Genomic DNA, 25,850 nt, shown 5'->3' with positions numbered 1-25,850 from the left:
GGCTCTGTCACTGGGTGCATACATATTTATGATTACTATGTTTTCTTGATGAACTGATCCCTAAAGATCATTATGTAATGTTGCTCTTTATCTCCAGCAATACTCCTTGTTCTAAAGTTGACTTTGTCTGATATTAAAACAGTTACCCTGCCTTTTTTATGTCTAGTGTCTGCATGGCATATCTTTATATTTAAACTAAGTTTCTTCCAGACAACACATACAGTTGACCATGGAACAGGGGTTTGAACTACATACGTCCACTTATATGTAGATTCTTTCCAACAGTTTCAGTTCAGTAACATAAATGTATTTTCTCTTCCTTATGATTTTCTTAGTAACATTTTCCTCTCTCTAGCTTACTTTATTATAAGAATACAGTATAAAATACATAATACATATAAAATATGTGTTTATCAAATATGTTATCAATGAAGTTTCTGGTCAACAGTAGGCTATTAGCAATTAAGCTCTGGGGAAAAGTTATATACAAGTTTATGACTATGGTGGTGGAGGGTGTAGCTATCAGCACTCTTTATTTAACCCCCGTTCAAGGTCAACTGTAGTTAGGTCTTGTATTTTAATCAGTTTGGTGTAATATATATACATACACACACACACACACACATACACACACACATATATTATACACACACACATATATATGTATGTATGTATATTTAAGTTTTTACTTATTATGAGACTGAGAGAGAAAGGCAGAGACAGAGTCCCAAGCAGGGTCTGCGCTGTCGGCACAGAGCCCAATGTGGAGCTTGAACTCATGAACCATGAGATCGTGACCTGACCTGAAATCAAAGGTTAGATGCTTAAGTGACTGAGCCACCTAGGCATCCCCAGTCTGTTATCCGTTAATTGCAGCATTTACACCATTTATATTTAAAGTTATTGCCAACATGGCTGGGTTTAAATCTATTATCTTGCTATTTGTTTTCCATTTGTCCCACCTATTCTTTGTTTCATTTTTTCCATGATCTTTTAGATAAAAAAGACTTATCACCACTGTTGGCTATTAGCATGCCTCTTTATTTTTTTAGTAATTACTCTACAGCAGGAGTTGACAGACTATGGTCCATGATGAAATCTGGCCCACTGTTTGTTTTTGTAAATAAAGTTTTCTTGAAACACAGCCACCATCCATTTGCTTAAATATTGTTTGTGGTTACTTTCATAACATAGCAGCAGGGTTAGGTAGTTGTAACAAAGACTGTATGGCCCACAAGGCCTAACATATTTACCATCAAAACATTTACAGAAAAAGTTTGCTCAGACCACTGCTCTATGGTTTAAATTTAAGAATAAAGATCCAATAACAAAATGTAATTCCTCTGACAATTACTCACATTATTTTCTTGATTCTTGTTGTTCTTCAAGAGTGTGATAATACAATTATGAATAAAGAAAGCAAGGGTAAGCACTCCAGTCAGCTGTGGAAACTGAAATCTTATCTCTAGGAGAAAAAGAGAGTGAAAAAACCCCACATTAAAACTGACAAGTAGAAAATGAATGTTAGTGGCCAAAAGTTGATTATGAAAAATTAGTTGTCTTTGCTTTATCCAGGGAATAATAACATTAAAATGCCTTTACAAAGTTCCTCAAGTCTAGCATTATACTTGAGCAAAGTACTTGAAAACAAAACAAAACAAAAAAGGAATCAAGAGAAGACTACTCTGTGAGGGTACTTTATATCAGATATTCCTGTTTGAGGTCACACAACTAATGTGTGGTGAAGCAGGATTCAATTTTAGGTCTAACTCTAAAGGTCTTCCTCTTCTAATATTTGAATCTGTCAGAAAAACACTTTTAGAAAATGAATCAGAAAAGGGAGATTTAGTCATCTAAAATTTTTCAAAGGCTAATCTAAAAAAGCATTGCTTAAAAATACTAGAAATAATTTAAATGTCTACAGAGAGGGGAATGGTTAAACTATGATACAGTTGCTCAATGGTATACAGTATGTATGAATTATGTTCTAGATAATTATTTAACACCAAGGCAAATGTACATGATTTAAGTAGCATGCATAGTATGATTTTACATTTATTTAAAATATTTTGTGTGCATATATATGTATATATATATGCATAGAAAAAAAATGGAGAGATAATCACAAAGATTTAAATAGTGGTTACTTCTGACTAATGGGATTTATTTTATTTTTTAAATATTTATTTACTTTGAGAGAGAGAGAGAGACAGAGAGCACAAGTGGCAGAGGGACATAAAGAGAGGGAGAGAGACAATCCCAAGCAGGCTCCATGCTGTCAGCACATGGCCCAACATGGGGCTTGAACTCACGAACCATGAGATCGTGACTTGAGGTGAAATCAAGAGTCAGATGCCCAACCAACTGAGCCACCCCATGACTAGTGGAATTTATTTTAAATTAAACACTTACCTATATTCTCTTAATTTTCTACAATAAGTCCAAAGTTACGATGAAATAAGAATAATAAGACAATATTTCAAAAGCATTGTTATTTTCTGTCTTTGAGGTCTACTAACACAAAAATGAAAAAAAAAATGCTGTAAGGGGGAATAAGGCCTTGATTTACATGAAAACAGTGCTAGATCTGGACAGAGTAGATGACAAAGTGGAGAACAAGTCATCTTGGGGAGATTCCTTGTGTAAAAAGTAGAAACAAAAAAAGAAAGTCTACTGACTTTTTGCCATAATATTTTAGCAAAGAAAATAAGAATTAAGCACTAGCTTCTAAAAGAAATCAAGATGTAAGATATTAAAAATTATACACTTTAGTTTTCTATTAAGTTTTTGTTGGTCTGTTATCTTTTATCTGAATTTTTATTTGTGGAAACAATTCCAAGTATATTTTTCTTAAGAAAATTCTCCCCTTTACTGCCTGTAATCTTTAAAATTTTTTACATGTAACCAATAAAATAAAATGTGGAGGTAACTCCAACTTCTGCTTTAAAAAAATCAGCTTTTTAAAAAAGTTTTTTAGATTTTTAAGTAGTCTACACTCAACGTGGAGCTCGAACTTACAACACGGAGATCAAGAGTTGCACACCCTATTGACTTAACCAGCCAGGCACCCTCCCCCAAAATCAACTCTTAATAAATTGTGCATTCAAGGATAACATCATCACTTCAGATCAATAGTCAGCATTATATTTATGTAATAGTAACAGAGGTACCATTTTTAGAAAGATGATAAAATATTATTCACATGACCATATTCTTTGCAGAGAAACAATAGAAAAACTCTTCGGTAAAAATTCAAAGTCATCAAATCACAAAGGAAGAGAGCAAAAGAGAAAGAAACAAAGAAATTACAAAACAACCAGAAATCGATTAGTAAAATGGCAGTATTAAGTCTACACCTATCAATAATTATTTTAAATGTAAATGGATTAAATTCTCCAACCAAAAGACACAGAGTGGCTGAATGGATAAAATAAGACCCAACCAGATGCTGCCTCCAAGAGACTCACTTCAGCACTAAGCATACAAATAGAATGAAAGTGATGGGATGGAAAAAGATATTCCATGCAAATGTAAACCAAAAGAAAGCAGGGCTATATGTATATCTGACAAAATAGACTTTAAATCTAAGACTGTAATAAGAAACAAAGAAGGTCATTATATAATAATAAAGGGATCAACTCATCAAGAAGGTATAACATTTGCAAATATTTATGCTCCCAACATAAAAACACCTAAACGTATAAAGGAAATATGAACAGATCTGATGGGAGAAATAGATAATAATACAATAAAAGTGTAAGATTTCAATACTACAGTTTCAACATTGAATAGATAATCCAGAGAGAAAATCAAAAAGGAAATATTGGATTTATTTATTTATTTTTTTTAATTAAAAAAAATTTTTTTTAACGTTTTATTTATTTTTGAGAGAGAGAGAGAGACAGAGCATGAACGGGGGAGGGGAAGAGAGAGAGGGAGACACAGAATTGGAAGCAGGCTCCAGGCTCTGAGCCATCAGCCCAGAGCCCGACGCGGGGCTCGAACTCACGGACCGCGAGATCGTGACCTGAGCCGAAGTCGGACGCTTAACCGACTGAGCCACCCAGGCGCCCCGGAAATATTGGATTTAAATGACACATTACACCAGATGTACTTAACAGACATTTCCAGAACATTCCATCCAATAACAGAATACACATTCTTCTCAAGTGCACATGGAACATCTCCAGGATACATCACATGTTAGCCTATAAAACATATCTCAAATTTAAGAGGCTTGAAATCATACCAAGCATCTTTTCCAATGATGGTATGAAACTAGAAATCAATTACAGGAAAAAAAAATGGAAAATTCACAAATGTGGAGATTAAATAACATGTTACTGAACAACCAATGAGCCAAAGAAGGAATCAAAAGAGATATCAATATCTTGAGACAAATGAAAATGGAAACACAATATATCAAAACTTAAAAAATGAAGCAAAAACAGTTCTAAGAGGGAAAATTATAGTAATAAACATCTACATTAGAAAACAAGAGCTCAAATAAACAACCAACTTTATACCTCAAGTAATAATAAGAAAAAAGAACAAATTAACCTCAAGTAGTAGAAGAAAGTAAAAATAACAAGAGGGTAGAAATGAGAGGAGAGCAGAGATAAATGAAATGGACACTACACAGACAACAGAAAAGATCAATAAAATTAAGAGCTGTTTTTTTTTTAAAGATAAACAAAACAGACACACCTTTAGCTGTATTAAACAAGAAAAAAGAGAGAGGACTTAAATTATAAATAGGGGCACCTGGGGGGCTCAGTCAGCTGACTGTCTGACTTTTGATTTTGGCTCAGGTCATAATCTCGGGGTCATGGGATTTAGGGATTGAGCCCTAAATTGGGTGTGGAGCCCACTTGGGATTCTCTCTCTTTCTCTCCCTTTGCCCCTCTCTCCCATTCGTGTGCTCTCTCTCTCTCTCTCTCTCCAAAAATAAAATTTAAAAATTAAAAAAACATAAATGAAAGAGAAGACTTCACAAGTGATACTACAGTAATAAAAATCTATAAAAGACTACTGTAAACAAATACACACCAACAAATTAGACAATTTAGAAGAAATTAATACATTATTAGAAACATACAAACTACCAAGACTGAATCATAAATAGAAAATATGAACACACCAGTTTCTACTGAGGAGATTGAATCAGTAATAAAAAATCTCTCAATAAAGACAAGTAAGTCTAGGCAGGACCAGATGTCTTCACTGGTGATTTCTACCAAATATTTGAAGAAGAATTAATATTAATCCTTTTTAAACTCTTCCAAAAAATAAAAGAGGAGGGAACACTTGTAAACTCACTTTATGAGGGCAATATTACCCTGATATCAAATCCAGACAAGGACACTACAAGAAAATTACAGGCCAGTTTCCGTGATGAACACAGATGCAAAAATCCTCAACAAAACATTAGCAAACTGTTTTCAATAATACATTAAAAGAATAATACAGCATGATTAAGTGGGATTTATTTGAGGGATGCAAGGAGAGTTCAACATCTACAAATCAGTTAATACCCCATATTAATAAAACAAGGGATAAAAAATCATATGGTCATCTCAATGGATGCAGAAGAAGCATTTTACAAATTTCAACATCCATTTATGATAAACACTCTCAACAAACTGGGTATGGAGGGAATGTACATCAATGTAATAAAGGGCATGACCAACATCATACTCAACAATGAAAAGCTGAAATCTTGCTCACCAAGATTAGGAACAAGACAAGGATGCTCAGTCTCACCATTCTTATTCAGCATAGTACCAGAAATCCTAGCCACAGCAATTAAACAAGAAAAAGAAATAAAAGGCACCCAAATCAGGAAGGAAGAAGTAAAAGTGTCCCTATTTGCAGATGACAGTATATTGCCTATAGAATACTCTAAAGACTCCACTAAAGAACTGTTAGAACTAAGAAATAAATTCAGTAAAATTTCAGGATACAAAATCAACACACAAAAACCTCTTGCATTTCTTTTTTTCTTAAGCTTATATTTCTTTATTTTTAAGAAAGACAGTGCGAGTGGGAGAGGGGCAGAGAGAGAGGGATACAGAGAATCCTAAGCAGGTTTCACACTGTTAGTGCAATGCAGAGCCCGATGTGGGGCTCAAACTCATTAACCACGAGATCATGCCTTGAGCTGAAGTCGCACTCTGAGCCACCCAGGCACCCCTGTTGTACTTCTATACACTAACAATGAACCATTAGAAAGAGAAATTAAGAAAACAATCACATTTACAATAGCATCAAAAAAGAATAAAGTACTTAAGAATAAATTTAACCAAAGAGGTGAAAGGTCTATAAGGTAAAACTGAGAGTAATGAAAGAAATTGAAGAAGACACAAATGGAAATAGAAAGATATGCCATCTCCATGTATTTGAAGAATTATTATTGTTAAAATATGCATGCCACCTAAAGCAATTCAGTGTAATCCCTATTAAAATTCCAATGGCATTATTCACAGAAATAGAACAAACAATCCTAAAATGTATATGACACCACAAAAGACCCCCAAGCCAAAGCAGTCTTGAGGAAAAATAAAGCTGAAGGCAGCACAATCTCAGATTCAAACTACAGGACAAAGCTATAGTAATCAAAACAGTATGGTACTGGCAAAAAAGAGACAAAGAGATCAATGGAACAGAAAAGAGTCCCCAGAAGTATATCCACACATTTATGGTCAATTCATTTATGTCAAAGGAGCCAACAATATACAAACTAGATCACTCATCACCCAGCTGTGAATTATCACCTCAGCAGTACTTTAGCTATATCCCCAGGTTCTGACAGTGTTTTCATTAACACTGCTTTTCTACATATTGTTGATTCAGAGAGAGGGAATAAATGAGGCTTTAGCACCTCTGACCTCAGCTTTAATTATTATTATTATTATTAATAGTAGTAGTAATTTGACTGGAGCAGCTCCATTATGAATCCTATGTTTAGGCAGGGAATTATATGACTACTTTTCCTCTACCTTACTGACCTCCTGGAGACATAGAGGACTATCTCCTACTTCAGCCAACCTTAAATAAAACAGAAAGATGGTTTGAGCCACTAAAGTTATTTATTTATTTATTTTTTAATGTTTATTTATTTTTAAGACAGAGAGAGACAGAGCATGAACGGGGGAGTGTTAGAGAGAGAGGGAGACACAGAATGTGAAACAGGCTCCAGGCTCTGAGCAGTCAGCACAGAGCCCGATGCAGGGCTTGAACTCACAGACCGCGAGATCGTGACCTGAGCCGAAGTCGGCCACTTAACCGACTGAGCCACCTAGGCGCCCCCACTAAAGTTATTTTTAAGTTAAATAGAAAGCTCTTCATAATTGGGCTTTGCCTCTTTATCCTTATCTCGAGTCACTTCCCCAACAAGTATTCTTTCACTGCAGCCTCCCAAATTCTTGTAATTTCCTAAATGGGTCATGTTATCTCAGGCCTTAGCTATTGCTTAAACATATTGTTCTGTTGACGTGGAACACACCCCGTCCTCCAATTCTTCATTTAAAGAACTCCTTGGCCCTTAAAACATTCTCTGTTTAGAACCCATATCTAATTTCTAATTCTTTATTATTATTATTATTATTATTAGAGAGAGAGAGCAAGTGGGGGAGAGGGGCAGAGGGAGAGAGAGAGCAAAGCATGACTTGGGGCTTGATCCCACGACCCTGGATCATGGCCTAGGCCAAACTCAAAAATCAGATGCTCAACTGACTGAGCCACCCTCAGGTGCCCCTGATTTCTAATTCTTATTTACATGAAATTTCTCTATATTATTATGTCTCTTTTATATATCTCTGCATTATGATCATTAATTCACAAACTGGTCTTACTGCTCAACTGTAAGCTCCTGGAGGGCGGTGAGCCATGTCTTTTTTGACAATGTATGACTCATAATCAGAGGTATTAATTTCTATTCAGAATAAAGGACTTCAGCTGTTATCAGTGGTCAAAATTTGATTTTAAATTGTTCTTCAAACTGATTTTGCTTTTTGCTAAGATCTATTAGTTTTCAATAAGCTCTCTTCAGTATAGCTAATCTTTCCTGTCTTTCAAAGCAGTCAACCCCTATTACCACTAAATGCTTCCTGAAGCAACTTGTTAGTTGATCCTTTTCTAACTATGTCAGGTGATACCAGTGTTGTTTGTCAAATTAGAATAAATATCCAGCTTTTTCCAATTAGCCAACAAAAACTCTTTTTGAGCATCTTTCCTAAAAACCTGAGGGGCACCTGGGTGGCTCAGTCGGTTAAGGGTCCAACTTTGTACCAGGTCATGATCTTGCATTCCGTGAGTTTAAACCCGGTGTCAGGCTCTGTGCTGACAGCTCAGAGCCTGGATCCTGCTTCAGATTCTGTGTTTCCCTCTCTCTGCCCCTCCCCTGCTCATCCTGTCTGTCTCTCTCTAAAATAAACATTTGAAAAAAACGCTGAAATTCTTTTCAACAGTTTTACTGATATATAATTCATATGCACTTCACCCATTTAAGTGTACAACCATTTTGGAAAGCCATTTGGTAATATCTACCAAAGCAGAGTATACGCATACCCTCTGACCTCACAATTCCACTCCTAGGTTAATACTCAAGAGAAAGCTGGCATATTTTCATCAAAGATATGTAGGAGAATAGAGTACTGCAATAAACATAATACTAAACAACTGGAGACAAATGTCCCTTAACAGTAAAAGATAAAACAAATTGTGGGTATGTATAGTTATATAGTAAGATGCCAGTGAGAATGAATGAACTACAAACAGACATAATATGGATCAGTATCACAGTATAATGTTGATTGGAAGAAGCCAGACACAAAAGAATGTATGTTCTATATTCCTTTTACGTGATGTTAAAAAAACAACCGACAACCTCCTTTAGGGCTAGAAGTTAGAACAGTGGTTATCACTGTAGGGAGACAGTGGCTGGTAGGCATACTGAATGGGACTTCTGGAGTGCTAGTTTTTTATCTGGTGCTAGGTATCTAGTATGTTCTTTGTGATGAATACTTATGAGTTGTGCACTTTTATATGTGGATGTTATGCTTCAATAAAAAGTTCAAAAGCAAAAACAAAAAAATGGTAAGGCCTACACATTAAAAATATGAAAAGAAAAATTCCATTATGTTTGGAGACATTATTAAGCATCGATGAATGCACAGTAGAATGCAGTCTGCTTCTAATAACATTAATAACAAAACTACTTAAATCATATGTAGTTAGAAAATTATTTTTTTCTGGTTGCATATGAACACAATGCTGCTATCAAATGGACAATCACCCCATAATCCTTGAATATCAGTGTCTGAAATCTTTGTGAAATCAGTTCCAAAGCATTTAATAGGTTTTCATTGTTAAAATGTATTCTTAACAGCAGTCTTAAATGTGTGCTAATTGTTAAAAGTTAAATAGTATTACAGGGCTCCCAACAAAATAACAGTATTCTCTTGCTTCATACCTCCCATCCTAAATCCTGTTTCCTAGAGGGAACTAATTATAACTGCTTATCTTTAATATGCTTATATTCCTTTTCCCTTATTTTTTAAATTTTAGACATAATCCATTGCTTTTCTACCTGAAGACTTTAGTCCTTTTCTATTACTACCATCACTCACATTTTCCCATCTCTAACCCCTCCATAAAATCACAATTCAAATTTTGATTTTACAAAATCAATATTCAGTGTTTTAATTTTCATGGTTATTCTGTACTATTCAGTTATTATTATGTTTTCTTATATAAAAATACTTTTGTTGGCCTGTTTTTATGGAGATATGGAGGTTTTTACTTTTTGGTTGCCTGTCTAGTTAACACTAATTTTTCCCCAAACTCTCCAGAAGAATGGTAAAACTTTACCCACTCTATCCATACAACACATCAAACAATCTTTTCCATTTCATTTTCCTTTTGGAAAAATTGCTTCCTGGGGTGCTCTGTCTGCTGCTGTGGTCTGGGCAGGGTGCTCGCTAGGCCTGCTGTACAGCTGTTTCCTAGGCTATCCCTTCACTGCCACTCAGAGGAGTTTGCAATTTACTGCTTTTTGGTGGAGCACATTTTGCAGTTTTTTGTGAGAAAGAGTTCCTGGAAGGTAAAATTTTGTGAGACTTTATTTTCTGAAAATAGCTTTATTGTACTCTACAACTTCAGTGAGGGTATGGTAGGATTTGAAATTTTAGGTTAAAATAATTTATTCTGAGACCTTCATGACACTTTTCTAGCTTTTGGAGTTATTAAAGTCTGATACTATTCTGAACCCAGACCTTTTTTACAGACCTATCCTTCATCCATAGAAGCTTTCAGGGTCTTCTCTTTATCTGTGGTGTTCTAAAATCTTATGATGATATGCTCTGGTATGGGTTTCATTCACAGTGCTGGGCACTTTGGGTCCTGTACATCTAGAAACTCATGTTTTTTGGTTTGCAGGAAAGTTTAATTATTTCTTTGATAATTTCTTCCCCCTTCATATTCTTTGTTTCTTGGAACTATTTTTCATTATTGGGCTACCTGGATTAATGCTCTAATTTTCTTATCTTTTCTGTTTTTCCTTCCTTCCTTCCTTCTTTCCTTTCCTTCCTTGCTTCCTTCCCTCCTTCTTCTCTCCCTTTTTTCCTCCCATACATCCATGATTTCTAATATAATTTTGGGAAGTTAGCTTTATCTTCCAAATTTTCTTTGCATTCTTAATTTCCATTATATTTTTGGTTTCTTTTTCTTTTCTTTTCTTTTTTTTTTGAGAGAGAGAGAGAGAGAGATTGAGAGAGAGTGTGTGTGTGTGTGTGTGTGTGTGTGTGTGTACACGCACACAAGAGTGGGGTAGAGGCAAAGGGAGAAGGAGACAGAATCTTAGGTATGCTCTACACTCAGGTCAGAGCCTAACACAAGGCTTAATCTCAGGACCATGAGTTCATGACCTGAGCCAAAATCAAGAGTCTGACACTTAACTGACTGAACCACCCAGGCGCCCCATCTACTATATTTTTGGTTTCTAAATCCAAGGTACCTCCTTCTTTTTTTCCTTCCTTGGCATCCAAATACTATTTCATGGATATATCACTGTCTTGTGTCACTTTGAGAAGGTAATTTTTTGAAAGTTTTTTCTTTTGTTCCCTCTTATTCTTCTTGTCCCTTCAAGGTCCTCCCTCTTGCCCCAGTTTTGTTTTCATGTAAGAGGTTTTCCACAAATATCTAGTGATCTTTGTCTATTTTTTAATATTTAAAAGTGAAGCACTAAAAAAATGTATACTTAGTAAACATCTAAATGGTCTGATACAAGCAAGGTACTTGCCATTTCTTTGGGAGAACCCAAATATCCAAGACTCTAGGTCTTTCCTCTTGGGTTTGTCAGTTTCTACAGAGGAGAATCCTTTGTTATTCTATGTTGTCAGCATTCTGGGAGCCAAAGAGTAAAGAGAAGAGAATTGGAGGGGTACAGGGAGGCAGGACCTTCTCACCATTCAGCATATACACTTTTGCTTAGTCCCTGTTTTCAGACTAGAGGCTTTTTTCCACCCTTTGTTGTATTTGGAGGGACTGAGTTCTGAGCCTGACTATTCAGTCTTCCATTTCTTGCTAGGTTGAGGAGGAAAGGGGTTTATAATACAACTACTCCTGATGTAAACTTTCAGGGAATTCTATCCATTTTAGGCCCTTTTCCTTACTCTTGCTTTGTGAGTGACCCAAAAACCTTCAAATACTGAGGGTTTCAATGTGTAGCTCAAAATGGCTTCCTCTGTAGTGGAATCCCTCTCTATAGATACTTACATTTCAGCTTTGTCTACTTTGCTGTCAGTCTAACCATCTTCCAGTTTGCCAGCATCTAACAATCTGTTGCTATCTCTTGCCTGCTGTTGTCTCTTCTACAGTCCCCTTTGTTTGTTACTTCTTTACTGTTGTTTTAATGACATTTAGGGAGGAGTAGGGATAAACACATTTATTCACTCAACATTGTTTAGTGACTACTCACTATATGCCCTTGGAATTATTATAGGCCTTGGGGGTACAATAGTAATAGAGAATTATAGAAAACAAAAACAAAGAAACATTTCTTTTCTCAGGAGCTAATATTCTTCTTAAGGGAGACAGATACACAGGTTAAAAAAAAATACAGGTATTCCTTACCAAGTGAATTTTCAATCTCTGAATTTAAGAAACAAATAAATTTGGAAACATTTTTAGAAATGTTTGTTATCTTAACTTCTGCTACTTTCTATCTGAAACTCAGGACCCAAATAGATTAGAAAAACAGATACCCCTTAATATGCCAATTCAGTATCAGAATTAAGAACTTAAAAGATATAGATGACCAGGAATATTTGCATATAAGATTTGGTAGAGGTGGGAGTGGGCAGGAAGCCATGGAAGGCCTCTCTAATGATACTAACCATATGGATACCTGCGAAAAGACAAGGGCATTGTGTACACAGTTAACAGCGCAAGGACTTGGGGACACAAGCATGCTTGCCATTCTTGTGGAACAGCAGGGAAGACAGTGTGGCTGGAGTAGACTAAATAAGTAGGAGAGTAGTAGGGAATGATAGCAGAGAGAAAGCCAGGAGTCAGATCATATAGGACCAAGACTATGATAAAGACTTGCTTTATTCTGAATGAGAAGGGAAACCGTTAGAGGCTTATGGACGTTGTGTTTTAAAAACATCACTCTGGCTGCTAGGGGGAGAACAAGACTACTGAAGGGGAGACAGAGTAGAAAGGGTGAGACTAGTTAAGAGGCTACTATAAAAATCCAGATGAAAAATTAGCATCTTGACACAATTCTTTTTGGTGGAAAGGGTAAGAAGTAGTTAGATTCTCCGGGGCACCTGGATGGCTCAGTTGGTTGGGCGTCCGACTTTGGCTCAGGTCATGGTCTCACAATTTGTGGGCTCGAGCCCCGCACAGCTGTGCTGACAGCTCGGAGCCTGGAGCCTGCTTCAGATTCTGTCTCTGTCTCTCTCTCTCTGCCCCTCCTCCCTCACATCCGTCTCTGTCTCTCAAAAAGGAATAAACGTTAAAAAAAAAAAGAAGTAGTCAGATTCTCGATTTATTTTATTTTATTTTTTAACGTTTATTTATTTTTGAGACAGAGAGACACAGAGCATGAACGGGGGAGAGTCAGACAGAGGGAGACACAGAATCTGAAACAGGCTCCAGGCTCTGAGCTGTCAGCAAAGAGCCCGACGCGGGGCTCGAACTCACAGACCGCAAGATCATGACCTGAGCCAAAGTCGGCCGCTTAACCGACTGAGCCACCCAGGCGCCCTCGATTTATTTTAAAAGTACAGCTGACATGCTTTGCAGACATGTAGGGTGGGGAAAAAAAAAGAACAGTCAAGTATGACTCCAAAGTTTTGGGCCTGAGCAAGTGGAAAACTGGAGCTACAACTTTCTGAAATACAGAAACCAGGGAGAGCAGGTTAAGCAGGTTGGAGGGATGGGGGTGGATGAGGAATAAAACAAGTATTTGTTTTTCATAAATTTCAATTTGAGATACCCAGTGGACATCCAAGGGGAGATGTAGAAGGGGCAGGTAGGTATTTGAGTATGGATCTCAGGGGAGAGATCTGGGCTAGAGATATAAAATTGGGACTAGTCATCATATAGACAATATATAAAGCCAGGTGACTACATGCTATTACTTAGAGAATAAGAGTAGAGATAAAAGAGGCTTGAGTAAAACCCTGGATAACTCTGTAATTCACCGGTCAGAAATATGAGAAAGAGTGGTCATGTAGAAGAATCAAGAGAAAATGGGGTTTTAGAGGTTAAGTATAGAAAACGTTTCAAGATGGAAGCAGTGACCAAATGTGCCCATGCTACTGATAGGTTGAGCAGGAAGAGAAGGAGTTATTGGTTGTCAGTGGACTGACTGGGGCAAAAGCCTAACAGACATGAGTTCAAGGCAAAATGGAAGGAGAAGTAGAAACAGCACAGAAAACTCTTTCAAAGAGTTTTTCTTTAAAGGGAAACAACAGCTAGAGGGGAATGCAGGGTCGTATGAGCTTTTGTTTTTAGACTGAAAGACAGATTTATATTCTGATAGGAATAATTGAGTAAAGGAAAATTTTGATGATACATGATTAAAAAGACAGAAGGGATAACTACAGAAATAAAGTCTTGGAGGCAGGCAGGATGGGATGAAATACATAAGGAGATTTTTTTTTTCTCATTATTTTCTAATTACCTAGGAAGAAGAGTAATGGGATCCACTAAATTAAGAAAGGAATTTTAAGTAACAAAAGTATATAAATAAAGATTCAATCAGAATACAAGTTTATGTGAATTCTTCATCAGGACAGTAAAGAGTCATACCCTCCAAAGTTCCCTGACTCTTAATTAAATTAGGATTTACTGAAAAAGATTTATGCTATATTTTCATTCCTAAGAAATTCTTCAATCATGATAAAGTAACCAGTTTCAGGACCATAAATATTAACACAAGCCTCTTTAATCCTCATGATTCTCCCTTCATAGCATTTAAAAGTGAAATTAAGTGAGGGATGTCTGGGTGGCTCAGTTGGTTACGTGTCCGACTCTTGATTTGGCTTGGGTCACGATCCCAGGGTTGTGGGATAGAGCCCTGGGTCACGCTCTAACTGAGTGTGGAACCTGCTTGAGATTCTTTCTCTCTCTCCCTCTCCCCATTCATTCTCTCTCTCTCTCTCTCTCTCTCAAAAAAAAAAAAAAAGTGAAATAAATGGCTTAACCTCTTTTTAAATATGTTCTCCTTTTCATCTTCTAAATATTTATACTCTCTTTTTTTCATTCATATTTCTCTCATGTCCTATCATTAGCAGAAACATTTATCACTAAGACTCTTACTATAAATCAGTATGGATCTAATTTTAGAAAAAAACATCCTGGACTATTTTTATCAATGAATGGAAGCACTAGCTTAATGTTGCCATTTTCATCTGTGTTCAATTTTAAATACAAACTGAAAGAGAAGGATGCCTTTCAAGATCCAATATTTCCTTTATCCCAAATTGACACTGACTTATGAACTTCTTATAGAAATAAAAAAATCAAAGCTAATGCACCAAGATGATCTGAAAACAAGTAACCATAACAAACAACTTTCAACAAATACCAACTCAATACACCTGGAAAACCCAGGAATGTTGTAGCAAGAGAAATAGAATGAGTGGTAGACAATTATAATTGCTGACTTTAGAGAGTAACATCAGATACTAAATAAATTTGAATTCTAGACTGCCTGAATTAACAGGTGAAGAATGGAAAGAAAGCAGTCTCTCTAAACAAGGGGATTTTTTTTTTTTTTTTAACATTTATTTATTTTTGAGACAGAGAGAGACAGAGCATGAACAGGGGAGGGGCAGAGAGAGAGGGAGACACAGAATCTGAAACAGGCTCCAGGCTCTGAGCGGTCAGCACAGAGCCCGACGCAGGGCTCGAACTCACGGACCGTGAGATCATGACCTGAGCCGAAGTCAGCTGCTTAACCGACTGAGCCACCCAGGTGCCCCTAAACAAGGGGATTTTGTACTACTTTCTCTTCATTAGTTTCCAGGAGACTAGTATAATACTCACTTCTATTTTTTAATCTGTTCTCTCATTTAGCATTATCCATTCATTGCTTCCTAATCCTCTAAATTTGAGTGACTTAAGAAATTCCCAATTTATAACCATGAGAGAAAAAAGGAGGGAGGGAACACTTAAAATTATCATCTCAATTAGCCTGAAAAACAATTTAAAAAAAACCATGAGGAGAACAATGATGTTAATGAAGAGTATTATCTACATATATTAACACTGACCAGGTTCTAAATCTCTGAAATTCTAAGGGTGTACTTTCACAGAAAAGTCTAGAAAATGAGTTCTTGATTTTTCAATTGCATTATAACTTCAGTGAACTTCAATTCTAAAGCAGAAAGGACAACAGACCCTGGTTACTCCTAACTGAAAGAAAAGCAGAGATATTTCAACTGTACCCCTGTTTTTAGCTTAATATTAAGCATTGATAAACAGTGCTTGTTCAAAAAATACCACTATTTGTTTTATGATAGCAATACTTTAACAATAGTTAACTAAAGGTCACATTTTTTTGTAATTTACTGATTCTTTATTTGACCAAAACAGCTCACCTGGTACAAAATATTCTGTTTGCATAAACCAATGAAATTCCAAATGAAATCCCAAGCGAATGGCCTTCAAGGTGACAAGGAAAATCAAATAGAGAACAGATACTGTGCCTGTGAGAAAAAATTCAGAAACCATTGATCATTTTTGTGTATTTTACAGACTATTTTAAAATTAAGCTTTGTTTCTATATTCTCAGCAAAGTTTGGAAAATTATTACCTTCATGGATTATGCCCACTAAAACCCAGGTGTGATCTAAAGAACAGAAACAAGCTATGTGAGTTTTCAGAAAACAAAGCAAAACATTATATAGTGGGCCTAAGAACTAGATGAAGGTAGCTCATATACTGAAGAAGCCAAGACTGTCTAATTTATTTATGAGTTAAGTAGAGGATACATGCAAAGAATTCATTACAAAACTTTATGGTTACATAGGAGAAAAAACCAACATCAAACTGACTCTTATTCTTTGTATTAGAAATATCAGAGATAGTCAATAAGCAGGAAGAGTCTGCCACAGTATTTACTGAAAGATGGTAAGAAAGTAGAGAAAGAAAAGTAGTGACTGTGGATTATAAACCTATTTGAGAAAGGTGATAAGCCAAATAATCCATGAACACTCTGATGTCGTATCTGGATAAGGTTTCAACTAGGCAGTACTACCTATTAGATGAAAAGATTACAGATTCTACTCATAGGTATTTATACACAGGGTGAGGTGGACATTCACAGCTTCTGGTAATCTAGAAGTTAAAGCATTATTCCTTTAAGGAGTTAAATCCAGTCATTATGGAGTAGAGTCAGGAAATTCAAGTAGGTTTCTTTCTTTAAGAATTAGATAAAAATTTCTGTAAAGAAGCTACAGTTTTAAAAGGGAGAGTATCAAGAAAAAGGGCAAAAGCAAAATATCCTTAAGGAGGTGGAAAATAATCAACCTGGTTACAAGTTTTGTGATTGTTTAGCAAATATTTCTATAAATTTATATGCCAACTTTTAAAGATCTGTTCCATAGGAAAGTCGGCAAGCAAATCAGGAAACCACAAATGAGCTACTCTGGGTTTGCAGATTAGCTGATTCAGAAAGAATAAAAACAAGAGGCCAAAGCTTATATAACCACAACTTTTCATTCTCTGTGGGTGTCTATGGCAGTCTTGCAGTGAATCCTATTGTGAGACAGAGAGGTATAGAAAAATACCCTTACCTCCTACTTTGGTTTTCTGAAACTCAAAAAGCTAGCTCCTTGATGTGATGAGTAATCTAATTATTTTATACTCTAGGGCCTACCAGGAGATCAGATCTATAGGGAGGAGGTGAAATCCTATGGTTTATTTGGGGTTATCAATTTTTTATGAATGTTATCCTTGTCTTTAGCTAACCAGATCTAAGCTTTCATTAGGGGTTCCTTTCGCCGTCTAAAAGCTCAGTGTTGCAAAAGTGCTGCCAAAAAAAAAAAAAAAAAAAGTGAAAACATTCCTTTAACGATGCTAAAATTTCTGAAATTTCTTCAGTGATTTCAGAAATTTCCGTAAAACAGGGCTCACAGTAAGAAGTCTCTTCCTTTAAAGAGGCCTTTTCTCTCCAGTAGAGAGAAAGCACTGAGGAGGATGGCAAAAGCAGAATAAAGCTGGGCAGGTTGAGTTAGATAAAAAATGATATCCCAGGTCGGAAGGTGGTAATTCTGTGCTATACTCTTAAATAGAAACTGTAGGAAAAAAATATTCCATAACCTCCCTTAGTAAGTTCTAATGATTCCAATCCTTAGGATTGAGAATTCCTATAATATCCAGTATGGATCTCTCCTCCTGAAATCTTAATGTTTCCTCTAATTGTACCCACAGAAGAAACGAGGAATAGTGTTTCAGTAAGGATAGAACAGGAAATCCAGTAACTCTTCTTTAAAAAAAAGAACATGGACTTAAAATGGTCATCTACATTTTCCTCTGTGCCAAACTCCACAAAGAAAACCAAAAAGCAGGGTAACATACAAATGAACACATTGAACATAGATGAACAGGCCTGGTGGGTAACTCCCCAGCCAGACTGCATCCACAGAATCCAACATGTACTCCACTACACAGAAGCTCTATAACACAATGCCTTGGCTTACCTAGGATATTAAATTTTGAAAAAAATGAAGGAGATTTGAAATTGAGCAGTGGCAGCAGGAGCCCTATGAGGTAAAAGGGCACTGTCTTAGACTTATTCCACCACTTTTCAAACTGCTGCAGTCCCGTGTCATTGGCATAGAAAATCATAGAGCCATTGTCAGGGTGGCCACCACTCCCAGCACTTGGACAAATCACTGCAACAGGAAAGCATCAGATAAGAGAAGACCACAAAGAACAGACAATGAGTATCCCAAAAGACTGACACTTGTTCTACCAACCTCAACTTGTCTCATGAATATTAAGTTTCCCCTTTCTGGAAAAAATGGAGGGTTATATTTAGATATAGGATAGGACTCTTTTATCTGCAAACAATTAAAGGTGGTAGAATCTTAGACAATTCTGAGGTATATCCTTAATTTTTATGGGAAGCTATAAAATATCCCACCAACTATCCTTTGGTTCCATTGCCAGAGAGAAAATTTTGGGATGAATGGTATTTGATCTCATTTATACAATGATGTAAGAAATATTCAGGGTGATTTGTTACTTTTATGTTAATAACCCACATAAAGGCCAAAGAGCAGGTTTCTTTTAACAAAATCTATCGGGTTGGAATAAAAAGTGGACATCATTGAAACAGCTGACACAGTATTTCCAACACTGAATTGTTGATTATGGCTTAAGAATCCTTGAATTCCAGCAATCTGGGATAATTCTTCCGTAAGTTTATCACATTTTACAGCAGCCTAAGAGCCTAGATGATATCCAGAGAAGTGGGAATTGAGTAAAACATTTTTCCTAACACTGATCTTCAAATGGTAATTTCTTTTGTTAAGGAGAGGCAATACACATCATTCTGTGTTTCTATTTTCACAATAGTACTTTTCTTAATAATCAGCTCTTTTTAAAAGAACTCTTAATGCTGGTGAAAAATACTCCTACTGAGCAACATTCATACTCATTACTAGTCAAAGAGAAAACGATACGTTCATTTTAAGTTCTGTTTTTAATTTTATTCTCTATCTGTTTCTTGGCATGCCACAAAGCCACTTAGTTTTCTTGCTTAGTCAGCATTTTTATTTTTTTTTAATGTTTATTTTATTTTTGAGAGAGAGAGGAACAGCACAGCTGGGGAGAGGCCTAGAGAGGGGGACAAAGGATCCGAAGCAGACTCTGTGCTGACAGCAGGGAGCCCAATGTGGGGCTCAAACTCATGAACTGTGAGATCATTACCTGAGCCAAAGTTGGATGCTCAACTGCTGAGGCACCCATTGTCCCTACTTAGCATTTCAACATGTATTTTTCTCTGTTATGTCTGGACAGAAGTAAATTAACTTGAATTTTTCTTGTGCTAGTAATTACAGTGGTAAAAAGCACAGGCTATGGAGATAAATTGACTAAATAATGAACCGTGACTCTGTCACTTAATACTTATGTAACCTTGGGCAAGTCATTAGTTTCTCTGTGCCTTCCTTGGTTTCTGCATCTAGAGAGTGAAGCAAAGAGGTACTGTACAACATTTAGACTAATGCCTGCTACACAGTAAGTATCCAAAAATGCCAGCTGTAATTTTATATTAACTGAGATGGACTATTTCATACTCTTACTATTTAATACATTCTTCAAAATAAGCAGATGAATCAGCAAGTGCTAGTATCAACATATCACTATGCAAAGTAAATTGACTTTGCTGATGGTGTTCTTGAAATCATCAGTGTATGAAGAGATTTTAAAATTATACCAAAATATTTTAGGATAATTATTCAAAGGTGTGTGTGCATGTCCAGAAAAAAGCTGGTACTTCACTCACTCATTTGCTAGTGTTAACAAAATACAGGTTAATAGGTTTAATTAAAGAGCAAAGTAAGATACTGAATAGTAAATACTGAAATGGTTGCTTCATGAGAGAGACTTTTGCCTGTCTCCTACATCCCCAAAGTCTAGAACAGTTCCTGACACAGGCTTAAAAAATATATATTGAATGAACTGTCTTCTCAGAGATCAATGCATTCATCCATCAAAATGTTATCATCTTGGGGGCTCCTGGGTGGATCAGTCAGTTAAGCATCCATCTCTGGATTTTGCTTAGGTCATGATCTCACAGTTTGTGAGTTCAAGCCCTGTGCTGACAGCATGGAGCCTGCTTAGGATTCTCTCTTTCTTCCTCTCTCTCTCTCTCTCTCAAAATAAATAAAAACTTAAAAAAAATTATATCAATTTGGTATCTCTGAAATCTAAATACATAAAAGCCTTAGGTGATGTACAAGTTTAACAGTGAGACTGTTAACAAGGTTATCATAGCTTTGTTATTCACCTTCCCTGTGACTGCCATCATGGATAAATCCACATGCTACAAAGATTTATTGTAAATAAATTAATTGAAGGAAACTTTTCCAAGAAATTAAGATATTTTTGCTAAGCCTTCAGTTTATTTTTCTGTATTTACTAACCTTTGTTCATCAGGAAATTAATTACTCTGTAGCATACAGTTTTGTGTATCTTAAATATTAGTAACTAATACAATAAACATCTAAAAAAGTTAACAAACTGAGAACTATGCTTTTAGACTTCTGAAACAATTAGCAGAGATAGAGGCTCTTAAAAACAAGTATTGACTATTTATAGGCAAATATGGATTTTATAGATGTTAGTTACAATTGTGAATTGCATAATATGAACTCAACCTTGTTTAGCTTACATTAACACAACGTTTTATGGAGTGTGTTTTTTTATAAAGACACCAGTTGCTGAAAATTTAATAGTGGCTCAGTTAACATAATGATAATGATATTACATTAATTATTTACCTAAGATAAAGCAATATATTCTACCTTAAATCCGTTTTGAAGTGAAGTAGAAAATTAAAAACAAAACAAAACAAAACAAGCTAAGGGGCGCCTGGGTGGCTCAGTCGGTTAAGCATCTGACTCTTGATACTGGTTCAGGTCATGATCTCACAGTTGTGATCTCAAGCCTCATGTTGGGATCCATGCTGAGCATGGAACCTGTTTGGGATTCTCTCTCCCCTTCCCCTACTCCCTCTCACTCTCAAAATAAATAAATAAACTTAAAACAACAAAACAGGGGCACATGGGTGGCTCAGCTGGTTAAGCTCAGGCCATGATCTGGCAGCGGTTCATGAGTTTGAGCACCACATCAGGCTCTCTGCTGTCAGGTCGGAGCCACTTCAGATCATCTGTCCCCTTTTTTCTCTGCCCCTCCCTCACTCATGCGTGTACTTTCCCTCTTTTTCTCTGTCACTCTCTCAATCAAAAATAAACAAACATTAAAAACAAAACAAAACAAAACAAAAACAAGCTAAGCTTCAAATTCTAAGCTACTTACCCGGGTTGCTATCATTGGTACTCAGTACAGCATCTGTGTCATTAATGTGATGAATAAAATCTAAAAATTAGAGAAAAAAATACATTTTAATACCAAATAAAAGCTGTTAAACCAATCACCCTCTAAAATCTTTGATCTATAAAAATCTTTTAAGATCTAGCATGGGGTAATATACCTAGTACAAGGAACCAAGACTGCTTCATTGTTAACACAGCTTCGCCTTTGTCAGCTTTCTGTACTTACAGTAATGATGCCATTGACTTCAGGGTTCTCACTATGGAAAATTTTCACGATTGAGGATTAAAAAAAAAAAAAAAATCTAGCCACAAATCAGAATTTAGTTAAAGCCCTGGAATCAAACTGTACAACTGTTTTCTTTTACCCACACTAATTTATATGTAAGTATAGTTACACCTTATATAAAGAAGGGGAAAACCAACACTTATAATAGCCAAGATTATCAGGAGAACCACTTAAAGTTTTTAGAAAGTATACTACATGCTTTTATAGACTGACGGTTATACAGTAATTATTACTCACAAGAACCACTAAATTACACCAAAGGAAGTAGCAAAGTCAAAAGCATATGCAGATATCTGAGCATTCATATTATTCTATAGTTAATGAGAGAATGGGTAAAGAATGTGTTTTCTTGTTACTTTATTCTGTTTGATATTAATTTTTTATAATCTTAATAAGCATTAAAAAGTGATGATAAAAATGTTGGATTAGATTTTCAGGTCATAAAGTAAAGTATGTGAATTATTCATCTTCACTTCCACTGTATGCTTCTCAAGATAAAAGGAGGAGTTTAGTGCTCTAGGTTTTTATGCGATCTTCAAGGGTTATTAGTGATAAGATTGGAAGTTATCAATCTTTATATACATCGTGATGCCAAAGACTTAAATAAGGCTAGTAAAACCCTGATACCGAGTATACTAGGTTGAAGAGTCTCCCCCCAAATCCATGCCCATAGGAACCTTAGAATGTGATCTTATTTGGAAACAGGGTCTTTGCAGATATAATCAAGTGATGATAAGGTTGTATTGGTTAGGGTAAGCCATAAATGAATTTTATGGCTTCTTCACCAGAAGCTAGGAGAGGCAAGGAAGGAGCTTTCCCTAAAGGCTTCAAAGGGAGTGGAGCCCTAGTGACACTTCAATTTTGGACTTCTGGTTGCCAGGACTCTGAGAGAATAAATTTCTCTTGTTTTAAGCCAAAAAGTTCACGGTAATTTTTACAGCAGCCCTAAGTCTCAACAAGGACAGTGTGAGAAAAGAAAAAAAAAAAAAAATACACACACACACACACACAGGCACACACACACACAGGGTAATACCTCTTGTGAAAAGACACAAAGGTCCTAAATAAAACAGTAGCCACATTCCTTTCAAAAGTAAACTGAATCCAGTAAGCAATTAAAAAATATACATCATGACTGTTAAACTAAGTTTATAACAGAATATTAATAATGACTTGGGGCGCCTGGGTGGCTTGGTCGGTTAAGCGTCCGACTTCGGCTCAGGTCATGATCTCACAGTCCGTGAGTTCGAGCCCCACATCGGGCTCTGTGCTGACAGTTCAGAGCCTGTTTCCGATTCTGTGTCTCCCTCTCTCTCTGCCCCTCCCCTGTTCATGCTCTGTCTCTCTCTGTCTCAAAAATAAATAAAACGTTAAAAAAAAAAAAAAAAAATTTAAAAAAAAGAATGACTTAAATACTACAAAATGTATTCATTTAATTCACCATATTAACAATTTAAAGAAGAGTTTTATGATCATCTCAAGATTATTGAGCATCTGATAAAATCCAACACACATGAATAAAACTGCTTAAGAAAATAATAGGCAGCAATATCTTTAAGTTGCTAAAGGGTGTAACCAATATCCCACAACAAACATAATATTTAATGGTGAGACATCAGAAAGATTTCCACAGGAACAATATAAGGATGTCTACCAGCACTGCATCTATACAACTTTACACTTTGAAAAAGATAAGCATGTCTATATATATGTGTATATACATATATATACACATATATATGTTGTATGTGTTTGTATGTATATACATATATAAATATAAGGGTATAGCATACATAAATACAAATGTATGTATACACATATGAATCACTTAGAAAGTAATAACTGGCTAGGAAGTTTTCATTACTCACGGAGGAGGTAACTATCTTAACAGAAAATCCAAAGTGAATCTACAAAATTAGCATCAGTAAGAGTTCAACACATCTGCTAGATTCAAGATAAACATCTAAAAATTAGTTATGTTCTTTTATAATAGCAACAAATAACTTGAATTTTTATAATAAAAAAATATTATCACTACTTTCTAGGAAGATGGAATGGTTTCATGAAGGGGGTGTGGGTTACATGGATGTACTCATTTGTCAAAATTATACGGCTAAGATTTACGTGTTTCTATGAATTTAAATTCTATGTAAAAAAGAGAATTGTATATAAGATAGTAATTAATTGGGGTGCAGAGTGGATATAAGCATAGATCATGTTTTTTCAGTGGAAAAAATATTGCTCCCAAGGGGGAAAAAGTTTGTACCTAGGGGGCAAAAAAGATCCCTTATCCTTTTTACATAGAAAGCACAAATATATATACAGTTCATAAATGGATAAAAAGTATATCTGTGATATTAAAACAAACTGAATCAACTATATTTTTCAGAATTACAAAATGACTTTTTGCTTTATTTATCCCAAGTCCAGAATTTAAGGCTGAAACTAAAACATTTCAGTAGTTACTGTATCTAAAAGTAACTAATGTTAAAGATATAGATACTTACTAAAAATAAACTTTCCAGTATTAAAAAGAAAATTAGACATAAGCACCCAATAAACTATCATTGCTCCAATAAGAGACACCAAAGAGAAAAGGAGACTTGACCACTGTCCAAAGGAGCCAAAATAATATCTGCAGACATCTGGATATTCCCAGGTAGTGGTATCCACTGATGCTAGATAAACATAAAAGAAAGAATAAAATTAGATGTTAATCATATATCCCATAATCATAATTTGTGTTCCCTCAATTAACTCAAAATATTTAACAAAATATTAAGAATATTCCACCACCAAATATTAGATATTAAATCATATAAAAACATTATAGAACAGGGGCACCTGGATGGCTTAGTCAGTTAAGCATCCAACTTCAGCTCAGGTCATGATCTCACGCTTTGTGTGTTTGAGCCCCATACTGAGCTCTGTCTGCCAGTACAGAGCCCGCTTTGGATCCTCTGACTCTTCTCTGCCCTTCCCCCACTCGTGCATGCTCTCTCTCTCACTCTCCCTCTCAAAAATAAATAAACATTAAAAAAAAAATTAAGGGGCGCCTGAGTGGTTCAGTTGGTTGAGCGTCTGACCTCAGCTCAAGTCATGATCATGCAGTTCATGAGTTTAAGCCCCACATCAGGCTCTGTGGTGACAGCTCAGAGCCTGGTACCTGCTTTGGATTCTGTGTCTTCCTCTCTTTCTGCCCCTCCCCTGCTCATGCTCTGCCTCTCACTCTCTCAAAAATAAATAAAACATATAAAAAACTTAAAAAACTACAGAACACATAAAAAAGAAATATAGATCAATGAAACAGTATAGATAATATAAGAAATAGATTATAGTATCATATAATTAATAAAAACAAATGATAAATCAAGGCTAGACAAAATCATCAGTGAGAGTCAGAAGATATTATCTAGTAATATTTGTCATACTTAAATAACAGTATGGAATAAAATTTTCCTGAGTCATACTTTATACCACATGATAATTTCAGACAATTGAGCTAAGAATTAAAAAATTAAATAACAGAAAAGTTAGAAGACAATGTAAAAACAGACACTGAAAGGTTACCCTTTTCTATCAAATGAAGAAAGAAATTACAATGGAAAAGACAGGCAGATATAAACAAACTCATATAACACTAAAGCCATTAAATTGTTGAATGGAAAAGAAATTGACATGAAATAACAGCCAAAAGGCTAATGCTTACGTCATATATAGCACTTAGCAGATCTATAAGAACACCAAGAGACTTGTGGATAAATGGGATTGGGATAAATAAATAAAATTAAGAGAAAATATACCAGTGCTTAAGAGACCCCCTCCCCACCAAAAAAAATTGAAGGCAAAATCTGGTCTCTTGACTTAGAATTGCTAAGATTCACTGAAACAATATATGTCTATTTCAGTCCTAAACTATTTTAAAACAATGTAAAATGGTATTTCTCTGATCCAGAATTTATAGATGAATAGAGGCAACGTATAAA

At 35.6% G+C, this 25,850-nt stretch overlaps 1 protein-coding gene across 7 annotated transcripts in view; it reads right to left on the bottom strand.

Annotated features, from left to right (window-relative positions):
- Positions 1 to 25,850, bottom strand: part of SLC38A9 (solute carrier family 38 member 9) — an 84,156-nt gene that overhangs the window by 18,097 nt on the left and 40,209 nt on the right. For 6 of the 7 annotated variants that reach the window (XR_002071309.2, XM_053907357.1, XM_019414259.2 and 3 more), the window contains 5 exons: positions 24,372 to 24,542; positions 21,562 to 21,621; positions 18,216 to 18,410; positions 16,113 to 16,220; positions 1,359 to 1,465 (listed from right to left, as the gene is read on the bottom strand). Coding sequence is in view for 6 of the 7 variants with exons in the window: in XM_053907357.1 (XP_053763332.1) it covers positions 1,359 to 1,465; positions 16,113 to 16,220; positions 18,216 to 18,410; positions 21,562 to 21,621; positions 24,372 to 24,542 (641 nt within the window). In the remaining variant the exon portion in view is untranslated. The remainder of the gene's footprint in view (positions 1 to 1,358; positions 1,466 to 16,112; positions 16,221 to 18,215; positions 18,411 to 21,561; positions 21,622 to 24,371; positions 24,543 to 25,850) is intronic. The other variant, XM_019414264.2, reaches the window with a different exon arrangement.

Source organism: Panthera pardus, unplaced genomic scaffold (genome assembly GCF_024362965.1).
Source record: "Panthera pardus isolate Hobbes unplaced genomic scaffold, ASM2436296v1 HiC_scaffold_2, whole genome shotgun sequence".
NCBI lineage: Eukaryota > Metazoa > Chordata > Mammalia > Carnivora > Felidae > Panthera > Panthera pardus.
This window is presented reverse-complemented; position numbering and strand designations above follow the sequence as displayed.